Source organism: Panthera onca, chromosome F1 (genome assembly GCF_046562875.1).
Source record: "Panthera onca isolate mPanOnc1 chromosome F1, mPanOnc1 haplotype 2, whole genome shotgun sequence".
Lineage (NCBI taxonomy): Eukaryota > Metazoa > Chordata > Mammalia > Carnivora > Felidae > Panthera > Panthera onca.
The window spans coordinates 59,879,131-59,901,549 of record NC_138355.1 but is presented as its reverse complement, the minus strand read 5'-3'; the positions used below and the strand labels follow the sequence as shown (position 1 = coordinate 59,901,549).

The following is a 22,419-nucleotide window of genomic DNA, read 5'->3' as shown; positions in this document are numbered from 1 at the left end:
CGGCTCAGGTCATGATCTCACGGTTTGTGAGTTCGAGCCCCGCGTCGGGCTCTGTGCTGACTGCTCAGAGCCTGGAGACTGTTTCAGATTCTGTGTCTCCCTCTCTCTCTTCCCCTCCCCCACTTGCAGTCTGTCTGTCTGTCTGTCTCTCTCTCTGTCTCTCAAAAATAAATAAAAGGTTAAAAAATTTTTGTAAGTTGCCACGCAGGCATGTTTTATACAGAGAGGAGTATTTCTCTGGTATTAAACTTTCTTCAAAAAGCCTGATGGACGGATGGGGAATGTCACTGTGGTCTCTGCCTCCCTTGAGGGTGGGCCTGTCACAGTCACAGTTGGCAGCAGGCACCATGGTAACGGGAGCCAGGCAGCTTCCTGCCGGCCGTCCTCTGTGTGTGGGCACAGGAGGCAGCGTGTGAGCTCCGGGCTGACGGAGGATACCTTCAAGGCTGCTTTCGGTTTAGTGTTGTAAAAATTGAGTATTAGACTCAGATAGCTCTTTCTGTTTTTTCCCCACCTCCCCCCACTACTAGTCTGCCTTATTTCATTTAAGAATTTGGACATTTTTCCATGATGGAAAATATATACTTGTAGCTTATTAAGTACCTCAATATTTAATAGAATAAAACATCAGGCTGGGAATGCCAGCTGGTGCAGCCACTCTGGAAAACAGTATGGAGGTTCCTCAAAAAGCTAAAAGTCGAACGACCCTACGGCCCAGCAATTGCACTACTAGGCACTTACCACAGGATACAGGGGTGCTGTTTCGAAGGGACACATGCACCCCCGTGTTTATAGCAGCACTATCAACAATAGCCAAAGTATGGAAAGAGCCCAAATGTCCATCAATGGATGAATGGATAAAGAAAATGTGGTGTATATATACAATGGAGTATTACTCAGCAATCAAAAAGAATAAAATCTTGCCATTTGCAACTATGTGGATGGAACTGGAGGGTATTATGCTAAGTGAAATTAGTCAGAGAAAGACAAAAATCATATGACTTCACTCATGAGACAAAACTTCACTTTAAGAGACAAAACAGATGAACGTAAGGGAAGGGAAACAAAAATAATATAAAAACGGGGAGGGGGTCAAAACAGAAGAGACTCATAAATATGGAGAACAAACTGAGGGTTACTGGAGGGGTTGTGGGAGGGGGGATGGGCTAAGTGGGGAAGGGGCACTAAGGAATCTACTCCTGAAATCGTTGCACTATATGATAACCAACTTGGATATAAATTTTTAAAAATAAAAAAATTAAATTAAAAAAATAATAAAACATCAGGGAAGTATATAAGACTATGAATGTTAATGAGAGAAAAATCTTTTGTGAGTCGGCTAACTAGATCTCTTTAATGTATTTTTCCCCTCCACCTTTTTAGAACTGGAGTCTGTGGATGAAGGATTGCTACAGTTTTGTGCCAATAAACTGAAACTACTCCATCTTTATGAGTCTGTCAGTCAGTTAAATTCCCTTGATTTTCATTCAGACACACCATTCTCAGATAATGTAAGTAATTCTACTCCTCATCATACAAAATAATCTCTTGGATTATTTTTAATGTTTTAATTGATAGTAAAGTAGAAAATTAAGAATTTTTAGGAAGTATAAAGGTGTATTTCTTTACCAGACCCCCTGCTGGCTCTCTGTGCCTTAATGTTAAATTTATATTATTTGTGCTAAGATATTACATTTTATTATTAATCTATTTTTACTACCATAGAAGCATTGTTTTTTTCTCATTTTTTTAAGGTTACTTCATACCACATAAGTTTGACAAGATTTGCCAATTATAATAAATTTGGTTTACTAAAGTAGGAAAATTTTAATTTCTTTTAAAGAAAAAAAAAAAAAGATTCTGCCAAACAGAAGAGATTGGTTTTTGTGTGGTGGTCTTGTGAACACATTCCTACAGCTTGCTCTGTTGTATACTACATAATGCTTTAAAAAATTCTGTCTTACATCATAGTGTTTCATTATAGTGACTGTTCTATGTTTTTATTCTGTAAAACATTAAAAAATGGCAGCGCCTTGTAATCTTCATTATGGTGCAGTATTACTCATTTCTGGGGCATGTCTACAAATTGTTACTTTCCATACAGAGAAATCAATAGGGAAGGAAGTAAATAATAAATAAATAAATTTCTTAATAGGGAACAGAGGGAAATATTGTCCTGTCTTTCCCTCAGATTCATGTGTGACTGGGCACAGGTCGCTTGCCCTGAAAGCCTCTTGTCTTCCACTTCTCTCTCTAAAGGAAAATTAAGTGATTTTAGTTATTTGTCAAGTCACTGATAATGCTTTTAGAAAATTACCAGGTGTATCTGAAACTTAATTGAGGTTTAAAGTGGAAGCCTTTTATTTTAAATATACGTATGTGAATAAAAAATTTTTAAACAGAAAAACAAGAAGATTTTTCTCTATTGGAAACCCTTACATATTCTTAACATCTTTTTAATCTTTGGGATTATAGATGGATTTCATAAAAGCATTTTAACAGTCTTCATCATTTTCTGTGATTGCCATTATAAACGACAAAGCCATTTTTGGGGATCTTTTTTCTTTCTACTTCAGCAATAGTATAAAATCTTTCAAACAACAAAAAGGTCAGGTTGATTTAATTATGTCTGTAGGATTGCCTAGACGTTTCATAGATTCTTAAGTGCTTGATTTTTTTGTAAGATCCAAACTCTCCTACTTTGCCAGAGAAAGTTAAGTATATGTCATTAATAATCCCTTATAGAATTCATTTCTACTTAATAGCCCCAGTATAGTCTGTAAATAGAAAAGATTCAGAAAATTTAAGAAATCAGTTTCTTAACTGATTGTTCTTTTTTTAAGTTTTAAAGCACTTTTTAAGAATTATAAAAATTATATTTTGCTGTGGACTTTTAGATCCTTCAAAAATATACATTTTCTAGGCTGAATGGCCAATATTGTACATGTAAAACTAAAATTCAAATTTGAAATCATTTTTGTTGTCTGTGGGACATCGTTCATATAAGCTCATATCAATTCAGTATAGAATTGAACTGCTGGTGTGTGTTCAGTGCACTTTGCAATTTACTGCTTGTTTTTAAAAACAACAGCCTTAATAAATAGAAAGCTGCATTCTTAAACAAGCGCAGTTTTATCAGGTAGCATGGGGGGAAGAAAGTTGTGCTTGCTGTGGCAAAATGGTCTCTTACGTATGTGTGTGTTTGTGTATGCTTATTCCTAATTTAGAAAAATAATAGTATCAGGAGATGTTTTTGCACATATGGGATATAAAAATAGTTTGAAAGGCTGGCAGGATGTTATCTGTGACTTTTCAATCCCTGTGTCCCTAAGAGTTACATAGAGGATATACATGTAAATACAGTGATGATTGGTTTCCGGTATTTTATTTTATTGTGTTTTTGCTGCTTAATAAATATTGTTTCAAACAGACCTTTAGTTTTCTTAGAATCACAAGGGTTGTAGTTGATACTCTGGTAATTTTTTTCTGATTATACATTAATACGATTAGGTGTAATCCGAACATTTTAGAAGAGAATATTGTCAAGACATTATATAAAAATGGTACTTTTAGTTATATGTAGTATTTCAAGATTAATTTATTTAAATAACACCCCACTCATGATTTGAGAGTAAAGTTTTAAGCGGAGTACGTTATAGCCGTCTTTTGCTTATAGCCTTGAATTTCATCTCAGATAATGGGGTCGACTCCTTTGGCAGAGTCAGAGAAAGAGTCATGGTCTATTCAAGACTTTTTTTTTTCCTATTTTTTAAGGACTTGGCTGTGTTACTGAGGCTTGATGAAAAAGAACTGCATAAGCTCCAGGCATTACTAGAGAAGTACAAACAGGAAAAGTCCAGAACTACTACCGTCCGATTCTCTGATGATAAGGATGGTGTGTTGCCTGTAAAAACATTCCTGGAATATTTAGAATATGAGAAAGATGCGATCAACATAAAAAAGATGAGTGAAGAGGAGTATGTGGCTTTAGGTAGGTGGCATGATAAACTGCTCTTTGAAACCTGCCTCTTCTGGATGAAAGCCTGGGAGGAGTTCACAGCATCTCAGAGATTCAGTTTGTTTCAAAAGTAAATTAATGAGAAAATTTAATGTATGTTTTTCAGTTAACATAAGATGCTCTGGATATGTAGGCACTATGTCATAAAAGTTTTATTGATTATTACTTATACTAAGAGACAGTGCTCGACATGGAATGATTTGCCTTCTGCTGTAAAGTCAACAAACCGAACCATTCATTTCTCTTCTCTCGTGCTGTATTGCTTCTCTGGGGATCTAGATTGCAATTCAGGAAGAATGTTAGTCCAAATGGTAAGTAGCTGTTGGTTCATGCGTTTTGCTTTTGTTTTACTAGGCAGCTTCTTTTTTTGGAAGTGTCTGCATGGAGAAAGCTCTACTGAGGACATGTGCCATACATTGGAGGCAGCTGGACTTAGCCCTCAGCTGTTGTTGGTAAGGTTTCTTCGCATGCTCTTCCTCCCTGCTGATGTCATCTGGAAGTGTCAGTCTTTTGTTTAAATGCCATTGTCCAAAGCATGTCATCCAACATACATCAGAACCTCCCAAAAATGATCAGAGAAACTTATAGTTACCATATTTGAGTAATAATTATTTCTCTAATTCTCTATAAATTGTAGCATGGTTGGCCTAAAATAAATTTAGAATCTGACACATACGCGTGCATTTATAGTGCGTTGTGATCATCAAGGAAAATGTTCGTATTGGAACTAAAAAAGGTCTTATTTACAGAACAAAATCAACTTCCCTTAAAGCAATACAGAGTTGTTATCAAACACTCCCAAACTTTGAAAATAGGTTAGGGTTTAGTCTGTGTGCTATAACAAATGTAAAACGAAAGAACCATCCAGTAGAGAATGACAACACTAAATGTTTGCCCTTCTGCAAAGGACCCTGTCGTCATCCCTTTTCTGTTCCCTCCTCCCTTACATGCACAAGTACATACTTTTTCACATCCTTACTAACATCTCCTATTTTGGCCAGGATTTGGGCAGTCTCCCTCCGTAAGCCTGTTGACTGTGGTCATGCATTGTTTTTTTTTTTTTTTTTTTTTTTTTTTTTTTTTTTTTTTTTTTTTTTTTTTTTAATTTATTTTTGGGACAGAGAGAGACAGAGCATGAATGGGGGAGGGGCAGAGAGAGAGGGAGACACAGAATCGGAAACAGGCTCCAGGCTCCGAGCCATCAGCCCAGAGCCTGACGCGGGGCTCGAACTCACGGACCGCGAGATCGTGACCTGGCTGAAGTCGGACGCTTAACCGACTGCGCCACCCAGGCGCCCCGGTCATGCATTGTTTTAATGGAACATTTAATCTTCTAAAAACAGATTCCATTCTGTGTCACTTTGCAGTATGTATGTCAGAAAGTAAAGCAGTTAAAGATGCATATAGATTATACATGGATTTTCATAAGCAGCGTTTTTTGGTTTTGTTAGAGAGCATGTGCGTATGAGCGGGGGAGGGGCAGAGAGAGAGAGAGAGGGAGAATCTTAAGCAGGCTCCATGCCCAGCGTGGGGCCCAACACAGGGCTCTATCCCACCATCTCATGACCCTGGGAGCATTTCCTGAGCCGGAATCGGGTCAGATGCTTAACCAACTGAGCCACCCAGGCACCCCAAAACCAGCTTCATTTATAATAGCCCAAAGTTGCAAACTACGCAAATGTCCTTCAGTGGGGGAATGGTTAAACTGTGGTACAGCTGTGGTACAGCTTTACCAGGAATAGTCCTCAGCGATAAAGAGGACCGAGCCATTGATTGACACAAGACCTCTAGTGAACCGCAAGGAAGATATGTTGAGTGGAAAAATGCCAATCTTAGAAAGACGTGTACTGCGTGATTCTGTTTTTGTAACAGTCATGAAATAGCACAGTTACAGAGATCGGGAATAGATTAGTGGTTGCCAAAGGTGATGGGTGAGTGAGCGGGGAGGGACAGGTATGGCTAGAAGGGTTAACACAAGGGAGGCTTGTGCTGATGTATAGTTAAGTGCTTATAGTGGTAGTGTGTTTGCAAAGTTACACATTTGGTAGAATTGCATGCACACACGTATGGGTGCATGTATTGCTGGTGAAGTTTGAATACACTCTGTGAATTTTACCAGTGTTAATGTATTGGTTTTGATATTGCGTAAGATGTTAGCATTAGAGGAGACTGCAGGAAGGGTGCATGGAAGTTCCTTGAGCGTTTTTTTTGTGTGTGTGTGCCACTAGTGAATCTTTCACTGTTATGAAATAAAAAGTTAAAAAGAGAGGAGGTAAGTATTGCTTATTATTCAAAGTTGAGATGCTTAAATAGGATGAGTACAGAAGACTTCTTATTTCACACTGTGTTTAATCAGTATCAACAAATTGTTATTTGCATTAAGTCTTGGGTTTAAGAAACTGGGAAAATACGATCCTCAAATCTTACCTCACTCCATATATAAAAATTAACTCAAAATGGAACATAAATATAAGAGCTAAAGCTACAATACTTACAGGAGAAAACATAGGGGAAAGCTTGGATTGAGCCAAGATTTCATAGGACACAAGAAGCATGAGCATAAAAGAAAAATGTTGATCATTTATACTTCATCAAAATTCAAAACTTCCATGTTTTACAGCTGTTAAGAAACTGAAAGGCAAGCCTCTCTTTCAGAATTTATACTTGATAAATGAATTGTAGCCACATTAGGAAAGAATCTGTACAACTAGTAATAAGACAAACAGTACAATAAAAAAAGCAAAAGATTTGAACAGACCCGTCACCAAAAAAGATACATACAAATGGCAAGTGATCACCTGAAAGGTGTTCAGCATCATTCGCTGTTAGGGAAATGCTAAACAAAAGTACAGTAGCCTCTTTCTCAAGAGGGTGACTGAAGTGAATTCTGATGGCATCAAGTGTTGAAGAAGTTGTGGACTGATCGGAGCTCTCAGCACGGCTAACGCAAACGATAGCACAACTTTGGAAAACAGTTTGAAAGTTTCTTCTTATAATGTTGAACATAAATGTACTATAAAAGCTAGCAGTCTCACTCCTGGGTATTTAAGAGGAATGAAAATAGATGCTCACATAGGTTTGGAATCAGATATTAACAGCAGCTTTATTCGTAACAGCCCGAAGTTCAAGCAACCCAAATATCCGCCAGCTGATAAATGGATAAACGATGGTATCCATACAGTGGAGTGAACTACTGATACACAGAATAACTGTGGAATGAATGAATGAGTGAATGAATGAATCTCAAAAGCATTATACTAAGTGAAAACATCCAGAAACAAGACTGCCCACTGTATGATTTCAGTTGTATGAAATACTAGAATAAGCAAAAATATAGGGACGGGGGAGATGGGCGTTTGCTGGAGAATGAGGGTGGGGGTTGGAGACTGACGCCAGGAAGCACAAGGGAACTTTGGGGAATGAAGATACGTTGGCCACCCAACTTAAAATCAGTGAACTTTATTGTAAATATATAGATGTTGTAAGGTAATCAAGTGACACATATTATGTAGGAAATCTCCCTGCTTTAAACCCATAAAGCTGTGATCTATAGAAATATTGTGCTGTAGAATTTATAAAATGGGTTATAATTTGAAATTATTGTAAAAACTCATCCGAGAGATTGTATTTCACACATTCCAAATGATTCATCTCTTTTCCCTTGTTTTTCTCAGACAAATGGTTTAAGGCTAGATTTTTTTTTTTTAGAAGTATTTTATCAATAGCTGAAAGCTGTTACGCAGCTGTGTAATTTTTAAAAATCCTACCATGAGTACAGAGAAATAAACAAGGCATTTTCACTTAAAGTGTGTAATTAATAGTATGAATAGGCAGGGAAGGGGGAATGTCTTTAAAAAAAAAATACAAAGCCCAAGAGTTAAGAGTAAGAAATGGAATATACAATTAAAAAAAAAGAGAGAGAAGCTTTTCAAGAAGGCTGCTTGGTCATTGTGGTCACGTTGATCAGAGAAAATAGTGGCCAGCACGTTGAGGCCGCGACTAAGCCATCTGACCTCGGGGAGATAAAGTGCAGGGGTTTTGTGTCCCCGTGTAGTAAGTGTGTGTCCTGCTTCATCCTGCTCATCCCCAAAGAAGTTAGTGCCAGTGTCAAAATATTGGCCAGTGATATTTCTCTAGGCTATTAAATTTTAAAAGGTTTTTTTAAAGAGAATAAATGTCTATTATATTAAAGGAGTAACAGACTTTTAGGAGTTAGGCACATAAACATTATGAATAAAAGGTGTTTGGTCTTTCAGCAAAATATATTATTACTGTTATAAAGACACACTATTTGAAATGCTAATTCTTCCTATTTTTCTGCAATATTTTCATAATAGTTTTATTGGAATTATGTTCATGAAGAAATTTGCTACTTGTAATCTAGGTTGTATGTGTTTAGGCGGTATATATTTTTAAATTTAGAAATATTTCTAGATATACTTAGCATTTTTTTTTGTAAAACTTACATTTGATTTAGTCACTATTTTACTATATTAGTGTAATTCACAGACCGATAGCCCGATAGTTTTTAAATGCTTAAAACGATAATGTTTAAAACTATAATTACCCTCAGTGGAATTTTATCAAGTTTTAAATCTGTAACCCAAAACAGATCTAGTTTTCAGCAAAGACTGGACAATAAGGCTCCTCCAAAAAACTGACAAGAGAAGTTTCTTTTAAGTAGAGACTGGACTTAACAGATGGCTTCCTCACATTCTGTCTGCTGGCATTTCTGCTGAGGGAAGGGTTTAAAACATCTGGGATATTGCTATTACAGGAGGACACTTAGCAAGAGGTACAATTCATTAAGCATTAGAAGCAGCTACCAAGGACTCCTGGGATTTTCTGTTTCATTCTTAGGTACAGGTTTTACCAGGTCTTAGATCTTGCTTGACTTAGAAAAGAGGAATTAACTGAATTTCCTCTCAAGGTTTCTCTTAATAAAAATCTCATACTCACATATCATCTGGTAGTGTGTCCAGATGTGACATTTGTGTGTGAAATAACATAGTATACATTTATAGTATGAATATCCACGTTGTAAATAAGCTGACATTTTTTACTGTGATGTATTGAAAGAATATTTTGTATTTACTAGTTATAGCTACCTTCTGTATACTTACTCTGTTATGTATGTTCATGTGTATGTTTTTATGTGGTATCTTATCTCTGTATTCTCTTCTTTATTTTTCTCCTTTTATCTTACTTTTTTCTGATGCTTAAAAAATTTTCCTGTTGCTTGTAAGTGATCCTAAAATCGTGTCATTGTGTTCTGATGACTCCCATGGCATCCTCTCTTTCATACTGACTTTTTACATGCAAACTAAAGCAAAGCTGATTGGAATTTTTAAAGTTTATAAAAAAAGGGGAACACCCACTATGTCATAAGCAAAGATTACCTTGGTGGAAGAAAGAAAAACAGGGCTGACCGAGAGAGAGACAAAGAAAGAGGGTTCAGTAGAATAGTTTTTTGTTTTGTTTTGTTTTAGAATTTGCTAAATAAAGGTGGTGGTGGATAAGGGGGAATGGTTAGTTGGAGAGAAAACTAGAAGGGTTTATAGTATGAAGAAAGATTCAGGGTATGGCATTTACTTTGTCTAAGTATGATTTAGTCTGCAGTAACCCCTTGAGTTGTGTATCTTTTTGAGCACTTTGAAACTTTGTTGCTGATGAGGAGATGAATCAAGCTTGAAAAGACAGACTGTAAACCTGTGTGTTTAGAAACCTGCGCGGTGCCTGGGTGGTGCAGTTGGTTAAGCTTCTTACTTTGGCTCGGGTCATAATCTCTGGTTTCATGAAGTCAGGTTCTGTGCTGACATCTTGGAGCTTCAGTGTCTGTGTCTCCCCCTCTCTCTCACCGTCCCCTGCTCATGCTCGCTCGCTCTCTCTCGCTCTCTCTCTCTCCAAAATAAACATTAAAAAAAGAAACCTGATGTGCTCTTAAAATACCCCTGGGGCCTATATTTTGTGCCTGAAATTATTCAGAGTGAATCTAATGGCAACTTAACAGTGAAGCTAAAAGATAAATTGTGCCAATTCCCCCATTTCCTTTTGATGTGCTTCATAGCACGTGTGTTCATGGAACACTGACACGGTTAAGTTCTGGATTTTGGAGTGTCTTTGTTGTCTTTACAGGCAACTCTTTTTTTTTTTTTTTTTTTTTTTTTTTTGCCTGCCTAGGGGTTATAAGTAGCACTGTTGTATGAGGTTACGAGAAGATCTGGAAGAGAGGGAATAACCTTGATAAGTGGATAAAGTCAGTCAAAACTTCGTGGACTACATAGGAAGTTGTGTGGCAAGTGGAGTGAACGTGGCATAATATGACCGTGTTTTTATAAAGCAGTGACCAGCTCTCTGCTATCCCCCCTGCCTAATGCTCTCTGGGCAGCTATACTTAAAACACTACTAGTGTCTTGGCACGTGGTAAGCTCTGTATAACCATTAGCCCTTATTATTGTTCACATTGTCTTATGAATACGCAGGCAAATATGAAAGCACATATTTGGTCGTAAAAAAAAAGTTTTGGGGGCGCCTGCGTGGCTCAGTTGGTTGAGCGTCCGACTTTGGCTCAGGTCATGATCTCACAGTTTGTGAGTTCAAGCCCCACATCAGGCTCGGTGCTGACAGCTCAGAGCCTGGAGCCTGCTTCGGATTCTGTGTCTCCCTCTCTCTCTGCCCCTCCCCTGCTCGCTCGCTCTCTCTCTCTCTCAAAAATAAATAAACGTTAAAAATAAATAAATTAAAAGGTTTCTGGGTAGGATGAGGTAGAAAGGCTGACATAGGGAGAGACATAAGAGTTAAAAAAGGGAGACAAGTAAAACCAAAAGAAAACAACAGTGCTTTTAAAAGTGTGTATTTTTTTTTGTAAAAATTATGTAACATGTAAGTTTATTTGTGCATGTACATGCCTGTGCACATGTATAATTTTTTAAAGAGAAAAGAAAACATGCGTGTTAGAATCCATCAGATCTAGGTTCAGACTTTAGGCCTAACTCATTAGCTATATGGTACCGGGTAAGTTACTTTTCGTCGTATGTACAATGTGGGAGACTATCCCTGCCACAGGGTTGTTGGAATCGAACGGGGTGATGCCTGGCAGGTACTTCCCTCTCCTGGCCCTTAGGTCGTTCTCATCGGTTAATTTCCTTCACACACTTCTTCAACTTCCTACTCTTCTGAATTTTTGAGAATTACTTGTACTAATATATTTAAAGTGATAATCAACCTTTTATTTTCAAGGCTTTTTTTTTTTTTTTTTTTTTTTTTTTTTTACACATGAAGGTCCAGGCTTTTCACAAACACCAGTACCGACAGGTGTGGTGCTGTGCCTTTGAACTTCTCATTACCTCAGAATTATGTGTACAAATTTTATACATCTTCAAATACTTGAGTTTTCAGTAGGTATGCTGGTTCATAGGCATCTTAAAAGTCACTTATGTTGATTTAGGTGTTTTTGCTTAAAGTCTGTTTCTCATGCCTTTTTTAAAGACTAGAATCTGATAGTTGTACATGTCTGTTCACCATTGCCAAGTCCACAGTGCCTCGTGGCCAATGTGGGGTAAGGTCCACGGCCCCAGATCCTTCCTTTCCTCCAGTCGGCTGAGTGGCTTCTCACCAATCCACAGCGATCTATGCTAACTTGGTAGTGACCTTTCTGGTAATGTCCTCCGTAATCAAGGCTCAACCTGGAAGGCAATGCTTAACCCAAAGAAGAGATGGAATCGGTGGAATTTAGTTATCTGACAGATGATAGAGAATCTCTTAAGTAGACAAGGCACCTTTTCTGTCCCTCGTGTTATGTGATACAATAAGCAACCACTTCTTTCTCCCTCGGAAGGACTGAATCGCTCATATACGCACACGTGCTCTCTTGAAAACTGCAACCTTTTGTTTATTTATTTTACTGAAAATTATTTAAATTTGATTTCAGGCTCTGCTGCTAAGTGTTTGGCTTTGCAAGGAAAAAGATATTTTGGATAAACCGCAGTCTGTGTGCTGTCTTCACACGATGCTGTCCCTCCTGAGCAAGATGAGAGGTAAGATAGATGCCGGTGGAAACCGCGGGTTCCCCAGGCCCTGAGATGCAGGCTGCTGCTTTTGCAAATGAAGATTAATTACCATTTGAAAACCACAAAACTGGGAAAGGAGGATGCTTTCTCGAAATAAAAGGAGACTACAGTGTACAAAACGTTTCTCTAGAGATTCTTTTATGTATGAATAGCTCTCAGTGAGTTCAAAGCATGCTTTATGGAAATTAAATTTATATTTTGTGTCATCAAAAGTAATGTGATATGTACAATGCGTTTTCTTAATTCATTGAGGTAAGTCATATATGGTCTTTGGTGGAGGTCATTTTTAAATTATTTTTGGCCTCATTAGAATAATAATCCGTTACATCAAAACATTCAGTAGTAGCGGGGCACCTGGGTGGCTCAGTCAGTTAAGTATCCGACTCTTGGTTTCAGCTCAGGTCAGGATCTCAGGGTTCGGGAGTTCAAGCTCCGCATCGGGCTCGCGCTGACAGTGCAGAACCTGCTTGGGCTTCTTTCTCTCCCTCTCTCTCTGCCCCTCCCCTGCTTGTACTCTTGCTTTCTCTCAAAATAAGTAAAATAAAACTTAAAAAAAAATTCAATAGTAGTTTTCAGCAATGATGAAAATATTCCACAGATTTACAGTTGATTCAGAAGCAAGACCACTAAAGGCAGCCTAAATAAATGGGATATAAGTATTCTGATAAGAGAAGTTATGGATTTGTTTTCTGAGTCATTCAGAAATCTACCAGTGCATAACTGGGCAATTTAGCTTCTGCATTACATTTGATGGAAAGATTGGACCAGAAAAAATCGACAAGCTCCGAGTCTCTTGTTTAACTTTCTCTTTTTGCCTGCAGTGGCCATCGACGAGACCTGGGACTCCCAGTCTGTGTCCCCGTGGTGGCAGCAGATGCGGACGGCTTGTGTTCAGTCTGAGAACAACGGGGCCGCCCTGCTGTCTGCACACGTCGGCCATTCCGTTGCCGCACAGATCTCGAACAGTCTGACCGAGAAGAAAGTAAGTGGGCAGGGGCGCGCCCATGTTGGGATAGGCTGGGTCTGTCCCTGTCCAGCCTGCGTCGGGGCTGCGGTGTCTTCAGTGTTACGGAACATCTGGAATTTGAAATGTGTGCCCAGCAGGTTCTTATTTGTCTTGTTGGGAGTGAGGGGTGCTGCCCTTAACTTGTTTATTCAGATGACATGCGTATTCGAGCTGAGCCGCCACCTCATGGCATGAGGGGTAAAGTCCTGCAGGTGGAGGGCAGAGGTCTTCCCCCTCGTGTGTGGTAAGTCCCTTAAACATGTATCTCCTGCTTCGGTTCCGTCTGCAGGAGGTCAGGGTTAGACTGCGTTATTTCTGAGGTTTGTTGTAGCTCTCAAGTTCTACGGTTGCATTTATAACCTCTGCCCCCTCTTTTATAAACAGAAGTTGTTTTAGGGGATGTAGTGTTGAATGACACATAAAAGTTTCCTATTGACCCTTTTGCTTTGTGGTTTCTCCTCATCTCTTGAACACTCAAATTTATTTTAAAAATCTCGTATCTCATGGTAGATCAAATAATTTCTTTCTAGGGGACGTTGCATTTAATTGGATGAGTCACTTAAATGGGCCTGTGGACGTTCACTTAACACTGTCGGTCTGAGTATAGTTTCTATGCTAAATTTAAGAGTACTGGCTTAAGATGTTTATAATAATGGAAAGAGAAGAAGTTTGAGATACGTTTTGTATGTTGGTGAGTGCATTTTGAAGAGATACCAGTATCCGGTACTGACAGAAGAGACCGGGGCCCTTGTCAAGGATGGCCCTGCAAACGTGTTGAAGTACACACTGGATGGGTCGGGCGTTACTGCAGATCTTCTTGCGGATGTCGAAGCAGTGAGTCCAACTCACTGTTGCCCCAGAGTCTGCCCTCTCCTCCTGTCCCTCCTGTTCCATCCCAGTCAAGTAGTAACATTTGTGAACCAGCATCTGTGTGCTGCTTTGTGATGTATCCTGACGGTCTGTCATCAGCTCTCAAGTTAAAAGCTCATTCAAGTTAATGTTGATCCACATTCTTTGCCAGAGTATCACCAGTGCGTTTTCTGTTAGTTTTCCCAAACAGTCTTGGGTGCTGATTCCGAGGCCCTCACCGACTCCTGGGAGGCCCTCTCTCTTGACACCGAGTACTGGAAGCTCCTGCTGAAACAGCTGGAGGACTGTCTCATACTTCAGACACTACTTCACAGCAGGGCAAACACGCCAACCTCCAAAGTGTCATCGCTGCAGGCTGAGCCCCTCCCGAGGCTTTCTGTCAAAAAGTTATTGGAAGGAGGAAAAGGTGAGCTGGAGTGTATTTGAGCGTTGCACCTGTATATCTGCATGTTTATGTCGTGGGCGTTTCTGCTGGTTTTTATAGAAACGACTGAAAGAACAGGGAAAGAGAAATACACTCAGATTAAAAGAAGTCTAACTAACCCACCACGTACTTCTTCTCAAAGTCTGATCCTGTCAGTTCCCTGCTCAGGAACCCTCCTCCCGCTTCCCCCACCTAGAAAATCAGCTGTGGTTCTCGAAGAGTGGAAAGAAAGAGTCAGAAAACCCTCCCTTTTCTGACTTCGTGTCTGTGGGAGGCTGGATTTTCCTCCTGTACTTCAGCCAAAACAACAGATCACAGTGGATGGAGAGCAGAAACTGATGGGAGAGTCCAGATACGAGCTGCGCAGTTGAAGAGATTGGCAAAGACGTAGTGTTACCCCTCTTACTAAACGTCTTTTGTTGCTTTGGGGAATACAGCTATTTTCATAAAATGTTATTAACACATAATAGGCTTATTATTTGTATTTAAAAATGAATTAATAAAAATATTTTAAAATTTTGTTTTAACTTATAATACCATAAATATCAGTAAATATAACCCATAAACTCAAATTCTTTGGGATTGTCAGTAATTTTTTTTTTAATGTTTGTTCATTTTTGAGAGAGAGAGAGCATGAGCAAGGAGGGGGCACAGAGAGTAGGGGGGACACAGAGGATCTGAAGCAGGTTCTGAGCTGACAGCACAGAGCCTGACATGGGGCTCGAACTCACAAACTGTGAGATCATGACCTGAGCTGAAGTCAGATGCTCAACCGACTGAGCCTCCCAGGTACCCCTGGGATTGTCAGTATTTTTTAAGCATTTAAGGAGATTCTGAGACAAGAGAGTCAAGAACTTCTGGAACAAATATAAACTCTTAAGTCTTTTCTCTAAGAATTTTGGGCTTTGAATCCAACCCATTTTTCCATTTCTTGCTGCTTGATTGTGGTTCTAATGAAGGACCTGTGATTCCCCATCTCTGGGTCTGAGCCTGCCCCCTTCCTGCTCCCCACCTGTCCCATTCCGGATTCTAAATTACATGCCTTTCTCAAGACCCAGCTCAAATGCTACCTCCTCTAAGAAACTGCTCATGATCCACTAGCTGCAAATTTTCTCTTCTTCCTCCTAATTTCCACAGAACTTTACACCCTCTTCTGTGGTTTATTACTTTCTACTGTCCTAGAGACATTGGGTTCCTTTGACCACAAACCTCTTGAATTTTTAACTGTCATGGTGTAGTTTCTTTTTACCGGCAGCTCTTTCAGGCATTTGATACTGGAATGAATATATTTCTGGATTTGTAAATACCTGTGTATTTATAGATTTTTTATTTAGTTAACTTGTTTTCTCGGGCTTTGTAAGACTTGTAAGCTTTGACCTGAGAGGCAGGCTTTCGGTTTGGCACATATTAAGTGGCCTATGGAGCTGCTCTGAAGGAACATAGGCTGTGGATGCCGTCTTGGCACTCGCCTCCTGCCTTGTCCCAGTTTGTCATTATAACCCAGAAAGAGCTTATACACTCATGAGCCCTAAGTTTTGCAACTGCCACCCGGGGGACATCTCAGGTCTCCTAACTCTGGTGGCCGCTGGGGTTTATGCTTGTGGGCCTACAAGGCTATATATATTTGCGTACTTTCAAAAGCTGATACCTGAGGTTCTGGCTTCAGTCAGCCTGAATCGAGGTGTTAAGATTCTCCCTTTTGGGACACTGGCATGTCTCAGTATGTTCTCCACTACTAGAAGCTGTTAAAAATATAATAGTCTGCTTGGATAAGCACAGAGGCTTGAGAGCCAGCCAGGAGCCAAGGCAGGATTGAACAACGAGTTTCATCTCCTACACAAATCCACTCCTTTAAGACTAGGAGAGGTGGTTCCATCTACTGTATAGAAACCACAGGGAGTCCAGCAAAATGAAGAAATAGAGATATTCCAAAAGAAAGAAAAAGATAAAACTTCAGGGAAAAAAGCTTTAATCAAATGGAGATAAGTAATTGACCTGATAAAAGGTTCAAAGTTATGATCATAAAAATGCTCACCAAACTGGGGAGAAGAATGGATGAATACGGGAATAACTTCAAGGAAATGGAAAATAAAGTAGCAAGGAGAAGTCACGAGGCTGAATAATATGGTAACTGAACTCCATATCCACTACAAGGTTTCAGCAGCAGACTAGATGAAGCAGAAGAAAGGACCAGTGAACTCAAAGACAGGGCAGTGGAACTCAATCAGAGCAAAAAGAAAACATGAAGAAAAAAAAAAGGTATAGATAGCTTTAGGGACTTAGGGGACAATATCAAAGGGGCTAACATTCATACTGTAGGGCTCCCAGAAGGAGAAAAGAGAGAAAGGGGCAGGGATCTTACCTGAAGAAAAAATGGCTAAAAACTTCTCTAATCTGGGGAACATCCAGGTCCAGGAATTTGACAAAATGCCAAGTAAGAGGAATCCAAGGACCCATATTAAGACACATTATTATTAAAAATGGGAAAAATTAAAGTCAAGGAGAGAATATTAAAAGCAGCAAGAGAAAAACAACTTGTTATGTACAAGGGAACACCCATAAGACTGTCAGCAGATTTTTCAGCAGAAATTTTTCAGGCCAGAAGGGAGTTGCATGATATATTCAAAGTGCTGAAAGAAAAAAAAAATTTCAACCAAGAATACTCTGTCTGGTAAGTAAGTTATCATTCAGGAGTGAGGGACAGAGTTTTGCAGACAAGCAGAAGCTAAAGAAATTCTTCAGCCCTAAACGGACCTTATAAGAAACACTAAAGGGACTTCCATAAGATGAAAAGAAAGGGCACTAATTCTTAACAAGAACACATGTGAAAGAATAAATCTCACTGGAAAGGTATATATATATAAAAAAGGTAGCGGATTAATCACTTATAAAGCTAGCATGAAGGTTAAAAGACCACTATGAGGGGCACCTGGGTGGCTCAGTCAGTTAAGCATCCAGCTCTCGATTTTGGCTCAGGTCATGATCTCACCATTCGTGAGTTCGAGCCCCATGTCAGACTCTGCAGTGACACTGCAGAACCTGCTTGGGATTCTCTCTCTCTCCACCACCCCCCCCCCCCCCCCCCCCGTTCACACACGTGCTCTCTCTCTCTCTCAAAATTAATAAACATTTTTAAAAAAATAAGTAAATACAAGGGGCACCTGGGTGGCTCAGTCAATTGAGCATCTGACTTCCGTTCAGGTCATGCTCTTGCCATCTGTGGGTTTGAGCCCTACATTGGGCTCTGTGCTGACAGCTCAGAGCCTGGAGCCTGCTTTGGATTCTGTGTCTCCTCCTCTCTCAACCCCTCCCCTCATGCTCTGTCTCTCAAAAGATAAAATAAAAACATTAAAAAAAAAACAAAGACAACTATGATTATAATAGTTAAGGGATATGCAAGATAAAAAGATGTGAAATGTGACATCAAAAATATAAAGTGTGGTACCAGAGAGTGATAATGTTGAACTTTCCAACAGGATCAAACTTGTTATCAACTTAAAATAGCCCACAACAGACACAAGTTGTTATATCTAAGCTCATGGTAACTACAGAGCAAAAACCTATAGTAAATACACAAAAGAGAAAGAGAAAGGGGTATAAACATATCACCAAAGAAAGTCATCAAGCCACAGAGGAAAAAGCACGAAAAGAACAGAGGAACCATGAAAACAGCCAGAAAGCAATTAAATGCCATAGGCATACACCTATCAGTAAGTACTTTAATTATAAATGTACTAAATTCTCTAATCAAAAGACATCAGGTGCCTGAATGGATGAGAAAACAAAAAAAGAGACCTATATATGCTGCCTAGAGACTGACTTTAGATGAAAGGACACAGAGACTGCAAGTGAAGGGATGGGAAAAAATACTCCGTGCAGATGGAAACCTTTCTTATTTATTGTTTTAAGTTTAAATAAATTAAAAAAATTTTTAACTGTAACTCATTATACCCTATGCTGTCACCTGCTGATAGTGTAGGACCATCACTGTGATATTAACCTAAGCAATATAATCAAGGGCTTGATTCTAGAATGAAAATTACCAGTTGATTTGGAAATCAAACATAAGAAATTAGAGCACTCAGCCTACTGCTGTCATTTATTTTCACTGATAATTGTGATTTTACTGTAAAGCTTTTGTTTTGTTTTGTTTTTTTGGAAAGGTTGTATTTGAATCCAAGTGGGAAGAAAGAAAGGTTTTGGTGAATTATAGAAGAATGTATAATTTGTTTTAAATAATAAACAGGACTCTTTGTCTTGAGTGTTTTTCAGATTACATTTATAATTTTTTTGAACTATATTGATGACCGAAACTTGGGATAGCATCATGTTTCTTATACATGGCTAAGTTTTGCCCATAAATATTCCATATAGGCAAGTTAGTTGACTATTAAAAGTAATATGTTATGCTAAGGAACCTAGGCAAGTATTATGCTGATCAGTTTCACTTAAATTAAGTGGAAGTGTTTTGAAGATATATTCATCCCTTCATCTGTGTCTGTTAAAGTATACTTTGAATTTGTGGACATAGAAACCATGTGGTATATAGCCACGTATATGTGAATGCATTTACATTTCTCTAATATTTTATGAGAGTATAGAGATGCCCTTAGATAGCAGATATCCCACCTGCCCTCACAAGATGAATGGTAGGTATTACACTGGTGACTCTCATGGCTTTTGGGGGTCACTCTCAGGTGCAGAACTGAATGTGGCACTTAGATCTCTTTATAAGGAAGACCAGGTCGCGCACTGTGTTGGCTCTCTTTGGCGAACACTGTAAGTTTTCATTTTCTTTCTTGTCTCCAAACTGTAGGTGGCATTGCAGACAGTGTAGCCAAGTGGATATTTAAACAGGACTTCAGCCCTGAAGTATTAAAACTGGCTAATAAGGACAGAGATGCAGAAAACCCAGATGAACCCAAAGAAGGTATTAACAGAGGTTTATATGAGGTGCCAGAGGTGGAGACGAACCTCGGAACTATACCAGGTAACACAGAAACACGGAGAAAACATAGTCCAGAGAGGAGGAGATGTGGCTGAGACTTTGTTAGGGAAAGAATACTAAGAACGTCTCTCTCTTCTGGCTTTCAGACTTGCTGCATTCAGCCTATAGGCAGTTTCCCTGTAGCCTTGAGCTGGATGTGCTCTACGCGCATTGTTGTTGGGAGTATGTTGTTCAATGGAATAAAGACCCAGAGGTAAGATTCCTGCTACTTCTGTCCTGTTGATTCTGTCGTCGTGCTCATGCTGTGCACCTGTGAGAATGTGTAATTCGGTAACTTACTGGAAACACTGGACTTTCCCCTTTGGAATGCCTCCACACTAGGAGCGGTGCTAGGCCTTTTTCATGATCTCTTACAGTCTTCACAGAAAACCTGTGTGGTGCGGACATTGTCGCGATCCCCACTCTAGAGAAAACGAGAGCTCAGAGAAGTTCTGCTCCATGCCCCGGCATACCTTGTCAAGTTGGGGTCTGGGCCCGGATTTAAGCCTGGGTTTCTTTGTCTTTAAAGCCAGTGTGTTTTGCCCCACTCCTGGCTAGGTTGTGATGAGTAGAGTTATTTCCTTTTGATTTCATACAGGAGACAGCACCTACCTAATAGAAATTTTTAACATTGTAGTCCTTGTGATGAAAGCCAGGGTAAAGATCCTGACGTTCACCTAGCGTCTGCTTATTTAGAAAGCCCGTGTTTGTCACTTCTCTTATGTTTGTCTCAGAAGAAAAATCAAGAAAGTCACGTCCAAGGCTGACTCAGTCCAGGGTTAGCCTTGCTGCCCTTTCTCCTCTCTGCTTGGACAGTCTTTTCTCCCACTCGTGGTAGCCACCTTCTCTCCTGGCACATTCACAATCCAGAAGCAGAACGGGAGAAGGGCCCGTCCTGGGGGCAAGAGTCCTAGATTTGGATCCCAGATGAATGGCTGTGACAAGTGTCTGGGTTTGGGCCAGTCACTGAATCTCTGGACCGGTTGTTTTCTCCCTTCACCTTTTTTTTTTAATAAAGGTGCCAGTCCTTCAGGGTTGATGCCAGGAGCAAGTAAGATGTCCAAACATAGGATGCATATTCCTCTTTACCAGTAAGTCCTTCACGTAGGTCCCCCTTGTCAGCGCTCCGGGAAATGATCCTCCTCAGGGCAAAATTAACACCTTATCGCCCTTGGATCAGGTTGCACTTTTGAAGAAACATCTCACTGATGAACTCATTCACACCAGTACTTTAATGGTAATCATATTCTTCCTCCAAAAAAAATGGTCTTTGATACATAATCATACATATTCAAGGAAGAGCTTTAGAAAAGAAAGTGCTTTAAGCAAAGGAATGGCCTTTGATCAACTAAACCTTGACCAAAAAGTGATTTTAGGACAGCGGACCCTCTTGATGACCCTTGAGTCACCCTCTTCTGTGGACTCCCCTGCAGTCTGAGTGATAACTGTGTTCGGGCTCTCCCCTTACATGGAATATTTTTCTTACATGAAACAGAATGTTAAGGCTATAGTAAGGACATAATAATTTCTAAAATCTGGATAAATTAATTCCAGATTCGGGTCTAAGAAAGTGATACTTAAGAAAACTGTTTTGGGGCGCCTGGGTGGCTTAGTCAGTTAAGCACCGACTTCGGCTCAGCTCATGATCTCAACGGTTCGTGAGTTCGAGCCCATGTTGGGCTCTGTGCTGACAGCTTGGAGCCTGGAGCCTGCTTTGGATTCTGTCTCTCTCTCTATCTGCCCCTCCCCAGCTCACCCTGTCTCTCTCTCTCTCTCTCTCTCTCTCTCTCAAAAATAAATACACATCAAAAAAAAATTAAGAAAAAACAACTGTTTTTACATCATTCATTATACATTATTCATTATAAACCAAAGGCAGCTTGCAGAGTAGACACAGAATTGAGGTCAAGCCCATTGCCACTATTAACAGCTGTGTGACCTCTGGGAACATTTCTGAACCCTTTGTTCTCGCTTTTCTCCTAAAAGTACATGAGGACTAGGGCTACCTCAGAGGGTTGTGGCAATTTATAGAGAAGGTGCATACACAGCGCCTGACGCTTTGATTAATGTTATCATTGTCTATTGAAATTGTTCACATTTCGAATAAATGGCCGCTTTTCTCGTCTTTTTTTTTTTCTTATCAAATAGCCCTCCTTACCCCATCCGACCCCTACCCTTCTTCCACCATTTTATGCACACAGCTTTATTAGGATCAAAACAACTGAAATTACTTTGGGGAAATTTTTTTTTTTTTTTTTTTTTGAGAGAGAGCGTGAGAGGGGGAGGGACAGAGAGAGAGAGAGAGAGGGAGAGAGAGAGAATCTTAAGCAGTCTCTGCACTTAGCTCAGAGCCCGATGCAGGGGGCTCAGTCTCACGACCCTGAGATCATGACCTGAGCCAAAATCAAGAGGTTGAACACTCAACCGACTGAGCCACCCAGGCGCCCCACCTTTGGGAAGTCTCGAACACCGGTATGTGTTGGCAAAGGTGATATGTTTAATCTTTATACAGGCCATACAGTTACTGAGCAAAGGTCCGGATAATTTCATCGGTTTCGCATGCTATATTTGAGTGTTTACTATGTAAGCAACTGCCTCAATTAGAAGGTTGAATTCAGACATCCCCTCCAGTAGGTCTTGTTTCCCTTCACTGCTTTGGTTTTCCTCCTTGGCACATATCACCGACATACTGTATAATTTACACACCACATTTACTTGGCTCCCTCGCTGGAACGTAGCCTCAGTGGTTACGTTCCCCACGGATTCGGGTCTGTTTGTTCGTTGCAGTATCTCTGGCGCCGCAGACACCCTGATGTATAGTAGTTGCTCAGTAAATATTTGGTGAATAATGAATGAATGATACTCGCAAAGAAGTAAACCCACTGTTTTCACATCCTTGTGAAATTCAAGTATTAGAGAAAATACTGCTGTTACATACAGACCACAGAAAATTTTGATTCCAGATGTCAGCATATATGACCTGGGGGTTTCTAGGAATCAATCATTGTGTAGATCATGTGAATTTCAAGATACCATTGACACTAT

At 39.7% G+C, this 22,419-nt stretch overlaps 1 protein-coding gene across 5 annotated transcripts in view; it reads left to right on the top strand.

Moving 5' to 3' along the window:
* The window catches only part of RAB3GAP2 (RAB3 GTPase activating non-catalytic protein subunit 2), a 103,425-nt gene that overhangs the window by 65,568 nt on the left and 15,438 nt on the right, over positions 1–22,419 (top strand). For all 5 annotated transcript variants that reach the window (XR_014136445.1, XM_081791927.1, XM_081791928.1 and 2 more), the window contains exons 19-26: positions 1,384–1,511; positions 3,775–3,991; positions 4,373–4,470; positions 11,949–12,054; positions 12,909–13,069; positions 14,141–14,369; positions 19,204–19,377; positions 19,482–19,588. Coding sequence is in view for 4 of the 5 variants with exons in the window: in XM_081791927.1 (XP_081648053.1) it covers positions 1,384–1,511; positions 3,775–3,991; positions 4,373–4,470; positions 11,949–12,054; positions 12,909–13,069; positions 14,141–14,369; positions 19,204–19,377; positions 19,482–19,588 (1,220 nt within the window). In the remaining variant the exon portion in view is untranslated. The remainder of the gene's footprint in view (positions 1–1,383; positions 1,512–3,774; positions 3,992–4,372; positions 4,471–11,948; positions 12,055–12,908; positions 13,070–14,140; positions 14,370–19,203; positions 19,378–19,481; positions 19,589–22,419) is intronic.